At 39.5% G+C, this 13,262-nt stretch overlaps 1 protein-coding gene across 4 annotated transcripts in view; it reads right to left on the bottom strand.

Annotated features, from left to right (window-relative positions):
• The window catches only part of LOC106953916 (multivesicular body subunit 12B-like), a 48,812-nt gene that overhangs the window by 18,596 nt on the left and 16,954 nt on the right, over positions 1-13,262 (bottom strand). For 3 of the 4 annotated variants that reach the window (XM_015043045.1, XM_015043044.1, XM_015043046.1), the window contains 4 exons: positions 11,061-11,151; positions 8,832-8,961; positions 8,558-8,668; positions 845-906 (listed from right to left, as the gene is read on the bottom strand). In XM_015043045.1, coding sequence (XP_014898531.1) covers positions 845-906; positions 8,558-8,668; positions 8,832-8,961; positions 11,061-11,151 — 394 coding nt within the window. The remainder of the gene's footprint in view (positions 1-844; positions 907-8,557; positions 8,669-8,831; positions 8,962-11,060; positions 11,152-13,262) is intronic. The other variant, XM_015043047.1, reaches the window with a different exon arrangement.

The raw sequence follows: 13,262 nt of genomic DNA, 5'->3' as shown, positions 1-13,262 counted from the left end.
GTCTCAAAACAGTCTTTTTTTTTTTTTTTTTTCTTTTTTTTTAATATCCTGGAAAACTTTTTTTTAAAACATTTTTAAAAAATTTACTTTTGGTAAATTTTCTGCTTAATGAACCCCCACTGGTGACAGGCCAGTTGTGAAGTTTTAAAAATTGATCTTTTCGTGCATGTACCAATTGAAGAACAGTGAAGGTTTGCCATTTTCAGCATCAGTGAAAATGTTTGAAACACAATTCAGAGGAAGCACAGACATAAAGTCGTCGTTTTAGAGACAACCGTGCTTTCTATGGCATATCAAAACACGTATGTGCGGTTCAATCAGGCAATGAGAGTATTTCAGCAGATTACAGGAAGACTGAACATTTGAGCTTCCAACCTCTGTCTGTCAGAAAACTGGCTGGATTTGGAAATGTTGGGAGGCTTTTGGGAATCCCAGAGTTAAGGATCTTCATTCTGTAGGAGTCTGCTGTTGATTAGTGTTGATCACTAACGTAAACTGAAGGATAGTTTAACATGTCAACCCCAATATTATGCCATAGTTTACAAATAACTTTGCAGACTGCTCTCTCACACACCCAGAGTGAGATCACCTCCATTCACAAACAAAAGAATGATGTTCTTCTAATATGGCTGCACAAGAGAAATCAGAATCAGCTGAAAACGTTTTCAGCCGTACAAACACCGGAGACCAGAAACCTGCTACAAAAATCTGATTTCTGCTTTCCTCAATTTGCCCTTTTCCCCCTCAAAGGTCACGCCTGAAACATTTTGCGCAATTAACTTATTTGAAAACATAAAAGAAATCAAACATCAAAATGTACCTGCATCAGTCTGTCATCTTTTACCTGACATAGTGTAGATGCCACTGTTCTCCTGCTGATACTGTGGCCTGCTGATGGCGATCCTGCTGGAAGGGGAAAAAAACAAATAAAGTGAATAAAAATATACCAAAAAGCAGCTTATAATGTCAAAAAAAGATGGAAAGAAACAGTGCTTGTCAAACGGCTTATTTCAAGAGATGTATCTCGGACATTTTTAAAGAAATGTACTCAAAAATCGAATTCCCCTCTGAACACACGTGGCTTCTGAACTGTCTAAAAGCAAAAAAAAAAAAAAAAAAAAAAAAAGAGCATTGAATTAAAGTGAATTCAGAGTGGAGAAACATGGTAGAAGTTCAACAGTGCCTCGGCTGCCCAGGGGCTTGAACAGACCTTTGGAGTGGGATCTTGTTAATTCTGAGGAACTGAGAGATTCCATTATTCAAAGAGAAGACACGTTTTTTTTGTTCTTCTTCTTCTTCTTTTGCTCTTCTTTTTCGTGGCCTTGTATTACAGAAAACAGCACAGAATGCACTTTGTGGGTAGTTGAAGTTAACAAACCATATAAGATTGAAATCCTCATCAATCAAGCTATCATGAATTACACCCTGTGACTCACCCCCACGGATCGATAAATCCGCAGCAAGCAGAGAGGGAAAAAAAAATCACAGCTTTGAGAGAGAGCTGCTTAACATGACATGCTTTGGAGGTTAAACTATTTCCAGGATGGGTTCACAGAACTCATGAAATTATAATGTGGAGAAGTTGGGAATTGCATTTAAAAGCCGGATCGAACAGATTTGCAAGTTGCTGTTAAAGAAGGAAGGGTGGCATGTAAAACTAAAACATTCACTAAATTTCAGTCGACGGCCAGATCTGCATATTCTGCGGGCGCCACACCTTGAGTTGTGACTTTCTGAGCTTTATCTCTCCGGACGAGATAAATAAACGCAATAATTTCCATCAACAGCAATAAAACAAGGATTGTGACAGGCCATGGTATTTATGAGATGAAGCCTGCAACTCAGATTTATTTGCAGTGAAAGGGTCGACTTTTCTGCACCTCATTTACATCAGCATTTGGCCATGTTAAATCCGGGCCAATGGTGAATTTTTAAAAGGTTGGCATCAATCTTGTGGGGAACAACTGCCACATTCAGCGCAGACTTCTTTTACCTCGCAAAGGTTGATCCCATTGCTGGAGAACGAAAAAAAAAGAGGTACACATCTTTCAAAGCACAAAGACATCACATGAGCAGATAAACTAGAGCCAGATGGTTGAAATGTCTTTTAGGGCTTGTGCTGCACGTTGTTATTGTCATACAAATACTCAGAATAAACAAAGCAGCAAAGAAAATGGCTTTAAGACTGTTAGAAATGGAAACACACAAGAGTGGTGAGCTCATGAAATGCTTTCTTACACTGATAAAACCATTTGTAAGATTTTTTTTGTAAGATTAAAATTTACCCAAGTAAATATGATGCGCAACCAAATTTATATTTAATATAATATTTCTGAGGAGAAATTATGCAAGTTTTATGTTAAATGGACATTTTTGATGTACAGTGGTCCTTTTGTATATTAAAAATAGAAGAGGTCCAAGTCACCTCGAAATAACTAATATTGATTAACACTTGAGATCCCCTCTGAAAACGTTGGAACCTCTGGACTTTATAAAGCACTATACAAATCTAGGCCATTTACAATTTATTATTTAAAACCGATCCAACCAAGCATGTAAAGCATTGCTTATTGGCATCAAGTGCCCAAGACTTCAAGAGTAATTAAACCCCAAATAAACTTTTTTGAAGAAAAGCTGTAGAAATTGAGCCGATAATTTTCTTGTAAACGTTTTCAATTAAGTAATATCACTTAGAACTGACTTATTATTGCCCTCTTTGGGTTTAAGGGTGGCTACTGTTAGTTATGACAATGTTTAATTTCCATTTGGGGTACCGTATTTTCCAGACTATAAGCCGCACCGGGCTATAAGCCGCTGGTATCTACGCTGCTCTCAGTGTTGTAGCAGAAAATGAATCTATTAAAGTCGCAGTCCTCCGTCTCCAACGCCAAATCATGAATTCGTTCACGCCAAGCGGATATCGATCTGCACTGCCTGATCGATAGCCTTCAGCTTAAAAGCTGCATCATTTGAAGTTCCTCGTGTGGTTTCCATGATGAGTGGGTATGAATTTGAAAACATTTCTCCGTCGTGCCTGTTCGCATGTGAATCAGCACTTTCTTCTTTGATTTCCAATGATTCACTTCCTGCTAAAGCGCCCCCTGGTGGTTGAAGAAAAATCCACAGAAAAGCTGCACCATGCTACAAGCCGCATGGTTCAAAACGTGGGGACATAAGTAGCTGCTTATAGTCCGAAAAATATGGCAAATAAAGTATTTGTGAATAAAATTGAATTGGATATTAAAACCCAATATAAACATAACAGCCTTACTGTTTGCTGGGAACAATGAATGACAAGCTTAACTTCAGTTAAATGCTAATCAAAATAGTTTTAGGTTTAAACCAATATGCTTCATCAGATGTTAAATAATACCAATATTTAACTAATATAATATTTAAAAGACTCCATAGTTTTGTTTTAGAGTGTAAAGGCAGCCTCCTGGGCTGGTTTCCCATCTGTCTACAACATCCCCCCCCCCAAAAAAAAACAGACAAAAAAAAAGCAAGTCTCAATCCAAATTGCTGATTTCTAAATACAATTTTAGGTGCATTGGAGAGGGTAGCATATGGCAAATCAATTAGACAACTAATTCTTAAAACAAAAACATGGCAAGAGCATTTGCTAATCAACAGCAGTGTTTGGGCCCACATTATGTCGGCCACTGGAGTTTTGAAAACAATTAATCCTCATTCCAGGCAAGGAGAGCCATATTGACACATACTCCTAATTTGAATATTCAATTACAGCGGAGTTCCTCATCAAATTATGGCAAAACTGGGAACAAGGCCTGAAATATTCACGCAATTACAGCGTGGATCAAAAGTGTTGTGTTCCCATGAAATCTGCCCAGGTTAAAATCAAATTAGCGCAGCAAAAGCAAAACTGCAACACAAAGGATCACTTTGAAGACACAAACTCTAATTTATACAGATTTGCCTCGTATCAAATTCATCTTTGTTTAGCGCAGGATAAAGAAAGGACTTTTATTTTTATAAAGATAAAACAATGAGGCAAAGAGAAAGTGTGAGGGGAGACCATGGGGACCGGCAGGCAGCAGTCAGACGGGAGGTAAGAATGGGAGTAATTTCCCCGAGTGTGAGGAGCCAGAGCTGCATTACAGAGAGCTGGAAGCTCTTGTTTTGACACAGATCTAGCCTCTCCTGTGACAACATCTCCACACCTTCCCCAGAGTGCCGGCACTGTTGCTTTGTGGGAGCTGCTTTCTCACCCATCATTATCCTCCTTTAAGCTCAGTGTCAGCTGCCGAAGACGGGATCCCTCTGAATTTCAGAGGCCCCCCCCCCGTGCGATCTCACCTGATCGTTCAATCATTTCTGGCATCGTCGCGCATCCCTTTGTTTGATCTCTGCTTCTTCTCGCAACTTTCTTGAGCACAAAGTAATGAGCGAGATTGAGATGGAAAGGATTGTTCCTCGGCACTTCAGACAGAAGATCTGTCTTGTGACAGTCAGTCACAGTGTCTCTGTCTCTCTCTCTTTCTCTTGCTCTCTTTCTCTTCCGCTGGCAAGTCTTGGTTAACCAGCATGCAATGAAAGCTGATACAATACTCCAGCAGAGCTCCGCCAACGTGTGGAGCGTGACAGGTAGAAGACTGCAATTCTAAAAGTATTGATATGAATGCCAATTCTGACACTGATGACACTCTATATACTTTACCTGAAAAAGCCAGCTACGCAAAGAGAGAGAGAGAGGGAGAAAAAAGAAACGGGGGAAAAAAAAAAACTGGCCTTGACATTTTTATCACCGTACAGTTTGATTTAAAAAGTGGCCGTGTGTACAATAGCCTATTATTCTAAGAGAAATGTCAAAAACCTTGATTCTGAGTGAAGTGAAAGAAATTGCAATATTAGGACAAGGCTAATTTATGCCAGCAGTCAGTGTAGAGGTCAGATATCAGCCTCAGCAATGACAGTTTTATCAGGAGAACAAATGGCAGCGCTGGTCAGGAGGAGGAAGGAGGGAAGATACTTTACAGGATACATTAAAACGCTGACCGGATGGCGCGACGTCTTTACATTATAGAGTCGGGGAGTGGCTGATACGGCCTGTCTTGACAGAGAACAAGCCAAAGTGGTTGACATCTAGCTGTGGCCATGAATCAAAACAAAACGCCATCACTGCTTAAAATGCCGTGTACCGACTTGATAAAGAGACTTTTAACACAAGGTCTAAACACAGCTTCACAGGCCTCTGGCCTCTAGCCGGGAACACATCAGCGGTAAGGTGGCGGCTTGTGTGAAATGTCACTATTTTAGTCTTCGGTTCCTATGTTAACAGGTCAGAGCGTGGGACACAAGGTGGATCACTGCAACTGAGTAATGTGCTGGGGAAAAAAAAAAAAAAAAGAAACATTTCATAACTTTTGGTGATCATATTTTTCATTAACACATTATAATGAAACTCTAAAATACATCAAAATATTTCTTCTAATTTCACCATCTGCATGCTGATATAAACAAGCTTTGTTTTCAAGTGAAAGTGCTACAGCATAAGCTTAGACTGTAACTGTTTTTGTATCTTGGCCAAATAAATGTAGTTTTTATGTGGTTAAAAGAAAAATCACTATTTGATTGCAACTGGTCAACCGTCTTTGTGGCAGCAGAAAACAAAAAGGCTAAAGATGTAAAGCAGAATATAATGCTTTGACTACAATAGGAGTTTAGACTCAGTTTGATATAACTTTTCTATTTTATCCATAAAATTGCTTTGGATGATTCAACAAATCAATGTAAGAAGACAGTCAGTCTTTTGGGATATGTGTCTCCAGCTTTGCACATCTGGAAGCCATTATTTTTGTCTGTTTTTGTTGTGGAAACCAGCTTAATTTCAATCACTCAAGCTATGTTTTCATTGATTTTTATTTTTTTTTTTGCAAACCAACAAAAAAAAGAGAGAAAACGCAAATTAGGTGTGTGCTTAGGAGCGAATGAACCAGGCTACGAAAAGCGTAATTTTGTCAAATGTTGACATTGTGTATGGCTCTAACAAACAAGATATAGATGTTGCTAGAATGAACCACATATCTCAGACAAAATGGAGAGTCCTCCCACCCAACATAGAGGATCGGACTTAAAACGTTTATGCTTCTACTAAGCGACAGAGCCACCAGTGGATCGGAGCGTTCACTTGGTTGGAACTTATTGAAGTAAATGTGTGTCAGTCTCCACTTTTATGCATTACTTCTTTTTCCAAAACCTCAAAACCACCTTAAACATAAAAACCTTTTCACAAAATTGAGGAAGTTATTTTGAATTTTGAAGTCTCCATCAACCTTTTCTAAAGTGATGCTTCAAATTTCCCTTAAAAAAAAAAAAAAAAAAAAAAAAAAAAAAAACGATGGATGGAGATCGTCTCTGCCTCTTCACAACATGAAACTGCCACCACCATGTATCCCCCTGGATATTGTCTGTTTAGGGTTTTATGAACAATGTTTGTCTTCCAAACATTGTACAGACATTTTGGTCTCCTCTTAAAGAAGACGGTGACCAGAGCGCCTTCTTCTATGCATTTTCTGTGTCGCCTATGCCTTGAAACAAAACAAACGGCAGCTTAACATGGAAACATTTCAGATTAACCATAAAAAATAGTAATTAACTATATTCCTCTATTTTATGTCATGAGTTGGATGATTCCAATGCTGCTGACTGAAATTTTAAATCACTAAAAAGACGCAACAGTTCTTCCTCACAGATTGTGGGACATATTTCCCCTTTCAGTTTTCAGGCGCGTCCAAAATAAATCACGATGGCAAGCTGAAATGATGGAAAATTAACACGATTGACGACAAAAATTTTGATCATCTGGTTTCCGCTCTTCTTCCCCTGCAATAGAGAAACAGTTCCAATGAAACACATCTGCCTTGATGAAACAACCTTGGGCATCCCATAATGATGCAACACGATGCAGCTACTCCGCATTGCTGCGGTTCTGGGGGGAGCAAGATTTGTGCTTTATGTTTGTACACAACACTAACAGGCTCCTTCTGCCTGAGGCAACGGGAGATTTGAAGAGGGGGATCAGCGCGCCTTCAAAATTATAAGGGTCATTAAAAATTTACACATTATTGACTGTATTTAAAACATCTTTTCCAGTGACTGTAAAGAGCACTTAAATTTAAGAGCTGCTGCCCTGCTAAGGCCATAAAGTCGCTGAAGAAAGCCTGAAGAAGGCTCGGAGTGGAGACTTTTCCTCCAGTGAGTATGTATAAAGGCACAGCTGAGTTGAGGGAATGGTGAGAGATGAGGAACTGCTTATAAACTGCTGTGTCAAGATATCTAATCTGTGACTTTAAAGAAGGAGCATAACTATTTATGGTTGTGTGTATGGCTGTCGGAAGTGTATGTAACTACACAGAAATAAATAGTCAAAAAGGGTGCCACGGTTCGAGTCGCCCACAGTCCCGTCCTTATGTGTCAGTGTTTTACGGATGGAAAAACTTTCAAAAGAAGACTCCCTGTCTGTGAAATGAATTTTAATGTTAATACAAAAACGGCAGCCTGTGATCTCAGCAGGCATCAGGAGGTGGAGGGAGGGGTGGGAGTGAGTCGCTTCGAGGTGCAATTTATTCCAACCTCTGAGCCTCACCAACTTGAAAGTGGGCTTCAAAAGAGCTTAGGATTACCAGGAAGAAGTCGTGAAGGGGGCGTGTTGGCCTGAGCTTCGACACATCAAAGATTATTGATCATCCGACTCCCAAATTGCGGCGGATTCGCCGAAAAAGCTTCGGTTTCCCGCTTTAAAACGGTCCGTTTATTGTTCTTATCCCACAGCAGAGACCAAACGCGAGCAACAGCTCTGTTTCGAGTTTGCCTCCTGGTCTCTGGCGCGGCGCTGCTTTTTAAGCGGCTTCAGCGCAGGATGGCGGCGCACTTCGCTTCCAGCTTGGCAAACGCCTCAGCCGGCCCGTGCCAAAGCTCCGCTCTCACCAAAACGGCACACCATGGCGTAAAGGAGTCTATAAATTGTTTATTTACAATTTGCTGTGGAAATCCCCTGCTCTTGACTGGGATAAATAATTCAGCTGTTTGATCTGAACACAGTACAAAGGTTCGCTCTGTTCACTCCGAGGCTCGAGGCAGAGGAAGCCACAAGCGCGCACGCTCCACATGGCGGAGATTTTGGGAGCTCTCCTCCCTTTCCTCTGCAGCTGTCACTAACTCCCTGGGCCACGTCTTCCTCCTCTGTGTCTGCACCGTTTCGGAGGAGCGGCCTTTCCTCTGCCTCGTGGGACGACCCCCCCCCCACCCACACAAATAGTAGTAGTTTAGCCCTCATTGAACTCCTGTTGTTGTTTCAGGGGATCCTGTCTAGTTAGAAATGTCTGTCCGGTTCACCCTCGCTTGCTGCCTTGTTGTCCAGACACGACCCTCGGAGGCAGATTGCCCAGTAGTGATCAATTGCTTGTGTCTTCATTGCCGTACACGTGGTAGAGAGAGGTGGAACAAAGGCTCACGAGTACAGAGAGTGTAGAAAAAGAGAAGGATAAGCACAGCAGGAAAGTTGAGCAACAAGTTAGAAAACACGGCATGATGGTACCTTATTGTGCTGTACAGGGCGTCAGTTTTTGGAGCGCTCCTAGTTTGCTGAGATGACCGACTCCGAGGAACGTCTCCCATGCGATACCATATTCCCATGTTGTTTATCTCTCTGTGAAAAACATCAAGATGAGAAGGAGAGAAGCTTGTGTCAAGTTAGTAACCTTAATAATAGAACCCTTAGAATAAAAAAAAAAAAAAAAAAAACTCAGGATATATAAAGCCAAGAAAATTTAGTGACTGATTTCATTCATTTCCAGTGACTATCAGCTCACCCCACACAGGTGTAGTTAACAAGCTGGAACTTGGATTTGGCGGTGATCTGGATGTCACATACAGCTGTCTCGGCAGCCTCACGAGTGCTCATTTTCACACACAGCCTCCTCTTCCTCATGGCAGCTTCCTCTGATGAGTAAAGTCATGTACATGTGAGCGTGTCAGGAAGGAACTAGTGCATATTCACTTCTGTGTCCTCAGAGCTTGGACATATATATATATATATATATATATATATATATATATATATATACAGAGCCTTGCAAAAGTATACAAACCTCTCAACTTTTACACATTTTTTCAGATTCTAACTAACAAACTTTAATGTAATTTATTGGGATTTTATATAACAGGCCAGCACAAAGTGCCTTTGTGTAACTGTGTGCATTTTTGATCTTTAAAGCTTTTAGAAGACGTCTGAAAAGTGAACTGTGCTTTTGTTTCAAACCCCCTCTGAGTCAATACCTCCGAAAATCAACTTTTTCTGCAAAATTTACAGCTGCAAGTCTTTCAGGGTATGTCTCCACCTGCTTTGTTCATCTAGACAATAAAATTATTGCCTATGTTGGGTGTTAAGTGTCTGCGATCGTCAGTTTTAAAGCCACAGATTCTTGATTGTGTTGAAGTCTGGGCTTTGACTGGGCCTTTCTAATACATGAATATGTTTTTGCTCTAAAGCACTCTATTATGCTGTCACATTGTGAGGATGGTGTGTTCGGGATTACATGGTCAAAAAGTTTTATTTTACTCTCTTTTGCTACATGCTATGTTCCCTACAAGGTGTGTCTTTTGGTTTTCTTTTAGCAACATCTTTCCTCCTCCCAGTCTCCCATAAAGGCCAGATTTGTAGAGTGTAGCAACGTTTGTCCCTTCAATAGATGAGCTGTGAGTTACCAAGGGACTGAATGCTTCTTTGGTTAATTCTCTCCTTACCTGGTCTGTCACCAGATAGTCAGCAATGGTTTTGTATATTTAAAGTTGTACCATACTTTATCCAGCTGTTTTGATCCATTCATTGATTAAAATGTGAAGTTCTATATGATGTTCAAAGCTTGGAATATTATTTTATAACATAGAGTGCTGTGAGTCTATTAATGATTTCTAAAAATAAAATAAAAGTATTTATTGCTTAAGGTCTCCATGGGGCAGCTGGATTTTACACACAGCTGAACTCTATTAACTTCTGGTTCTCAGTTATGCACAACTTTGTGTTCATCACATTAAACCCCAACGACACACGTAGAGGTTTGTAGTTTTAACAAGTAAGAAAAAAAAAAATTGAAAATTAATACCTTTGCAAGACTCTGCATATTTATAAAAGTCCTAGTTATGCATAACCCAGGAAAAGTGAATTGTCTTATCTATGTTTCTGGCTGACTTACTATGCTCTGAGGGAATTGACTGGACACTGGAAAGGCACAAAATATGCGTGCATTATTATCATTTTTATCATTTCTCCAGGTAAAATGACGGACGCAAGTGAATTCTCCATCAAGTTTAATGCACGACAGGGATTTAAACTCGATATTCTGGATAGGGATTCATACATAATGCCACATGTATACATTAAACATGGATTCACGCAAAGTAATAAAACATTAAATTACAACACAGCCAAAGAAAACATAATCTCTTTTCCTCATTCTGGCAAAAAAAGGGAAAAAAAAGAGGCATTGCCATGCTTTTCTATATTGCATTTGTGCCTTGCTCATTTATTTCCTCAGCAACACAAGGAAGTGCTGTGTAAATGCAATGATAATAAAAATAATAAACAAGCTGTCCTCACTCCACACACCAAAATATTATTACATTTTCAAGGCATGGATAAGGTGGGAGAGGGTAGAGGGGCGGAAATACGTAGCACTCAAAACCCACTAAAGCATTGGGGAATGCATTTCATTAATATTAGATAACCCCCCATCTACTGGTCCTCTCCCCAAATAAATACATAAATAAATAAGCCCCTCATAAAGAAAAACCCAGCTCCAGCTGAGATAAACAATGACTCATGATTCTCCTCTCTTGTACCTCCGGGGCAAAATGTTTATTTTATTCCCACAGTCTGCCATAAATTAAGCTAACCTGCACCCATAAAACATTTACTATCTCAAGCAAAGTTGCCCCTGAGGACCCCCTGCAAAAGCTGGTCGGAGAGAGTGGAAGAAAAAAAAAAAATCAGGAGAAGGAAGATGCCTGTGGTTAGTATTGACTGCTTACTGTTTATTTACTTTTGTCTAATGTTTCTTGCACAAGTGTGAAGGACTCTGGCAGCGGGTCCTTGATGTCAATCAGCTTCATATCCACAACAACTTCAGGCTCCTAAAACCGAAGAGAGGGCAATAAAAAAAGAAGAAGAAAAAAAAGTGCAGTTATCCAAATTCATTTTTCAAAGTAAGACATGGATTAAGCATTGAGAAGAAAGGTAAATAAGATTACTAATATACTAAAAGCTCCTAGAATCCCTAAAGAGAACGGTTTGCAACATGCCTAATAATTGCGCCGTAGAAACTTATTCTTGGTCTGAGAGGAGCATCTGTGAACTTCCAATCATTTTCAACCTTTCAGGGATAGAAGTTGTGCAATGATGGGAGACAGAGCGGGCTCTCTGATCAACAGAATTGAACTAGTTAAAAATAATCAGGGGGGCTGCGTAGTTGACATTTTCAAGCATGACTCTTCCCTGCCTCCCATTACATTTTCATTTTTTGCCATAATAAATTGCAATAATACACAGCGGCGGCAAGGAGTGGGGCGAGCCAGGCGTGACTTGATGCGTCCAAAATGCCTGGATTACCCTCTCGCAGCTCCTCGACTGTCATTACCATTAGAGGCATTTTTTATTCATAGTTTTTACACTGATGTAAGGAGGAATATGGATGAATGTTATTATAATGCATGAAGCTTCTTTTTTTTTTATTGTTTTCTCCCCTTTTTTTCCAGGAGATTTTTTCCCCCCCATCACAACCTGACAAAAGAAGGCTATCTACCTTCAACCTAGAGTATGATAAATCACAAACTATTTACCTCCCCCTCCAAATAATTCAGGGGCTAATTTTACAGAATCTGTTTTTGTCATAGACAATTACAGTGGGAGTTCCAATGACTGGCAGACAAAATAGCCTTTGTTGATGGTTCTGTCATGTTTTATTTGCGTCAAAGCCTTTAAAACAATGTGGACGGACATTTTAAGATAATACGCAGGAACTAGGGAAAGGCCATTTGCATGCTATATACTAAACTGGGGGCCAAATTGAGCTCAGCCTGCCAAGTTGCCTGGCTTTTTAGAGGACATACAGAAAAAAATATGACTTGATTAAGTCCTAAAATTGAGCTGATGCAAAGTAATAACAAAAAAAAAATTCAGGTTTTGTTTACAATGCTGTCTGCATTATCCACCTGCAAGCCAGGGAAACTTAATTAATAGACAGCCAATAGCATGAGCTGGGGTTGGACAGGCTGGTGGCTCTGGCGCTGTAAGCAGGTGTATTTATGGCCACAGAGCAGCTGACAGCCAAGCAGAAACACATCAACTCTTGACTGCAGGCAAGCGAAGGGTCCAAAAATGACCCGACCGCATTATGTGGAAATGTAATGTAAAGATCATTTTAGACACAGAGGAGTCATGGCTGCTCAAATTGGGAATTCTATATATGGCCTTAACTACACTGAAATTGCTTTTTGCAGTACAGTCCTGCCCCTTTACCCCTCTCCAAAAGAAAGAATATTCACATTTATAAGTTATAGAGTTGTGTTCAAAACAATAGCAGTCCAACTTGATTGAAGTTATATGTCTATATGGCCGCCAACTTGTTGGTGTAGTGGAATAACAGAAAACCAACAGACCAAACAGGCCATGACATGCGTCCTGCTGATTCAGTGTTGCAGAATTGTTAATTGAAAGCAACATGTTGTGGAGCTCGACCAGTGATGTCATCAGGATGAGAGTAGTGTTTGAATATATTGGTTAAAATGCATTCCTGTAAGTGAAATGATGGGTGGTCCCAGATTTGTTTTCAAAAGAAAAGAAAACTTTAGACTGCTCAACTAAAAGAATGTATTTTTTAAAAAAAAGTCAAATGGTTTAAAATGGAAGCCTCTATTTCAAAATACAGAAAAACAGCAAAAATGGCAATAACTCAAGTGATTGTTTAAGATAAGGGCCTGCAACCTGTGGCTTAGGAGATTTTACACTGGCTTTAAATAACTAAGCATTATTAAGAACCTACTAATGTGTTTAAAAGTAGCTTTCCAGCTTTTCAATGGAATTATTGTTTCCAAAACAGAGACATCTAAAGTTACCAGTAATATTTCCATTTCTAATTTTGTTGTTGTGTTTAAAACTATTCCCTTTTTTTTTTTTTTTTTTTTTTTTAAATTTTTTTCCAAAAAAAAAATTTCCAAAAAAAAAAATTTTTTTTTTTTTTTTTTTT

This window comes from Poecilia latipinna, unplaced genomic scaffold, assembly GCF_001443285.1.
Source record: "Poecilia latipinna isolate Pla-1442-1.1 unplaced genomic scaffold, P_latipinna-1.0 Scaffold613, whole genome shotgun sequence".
In the NCBI taxonomy this organism is placed as follows: Eukaryota; Metazoa; Chordata; class Actinopteri; order Cyprinodontiformes; family Poeciliidae; genus Poecilia; species Poecilia latipinna.
The sequence above is the reverse complement of the archived record's forward strand: the minus strand, read 5'-3'. Positions and strand labels throughout refer to the sequence as shown.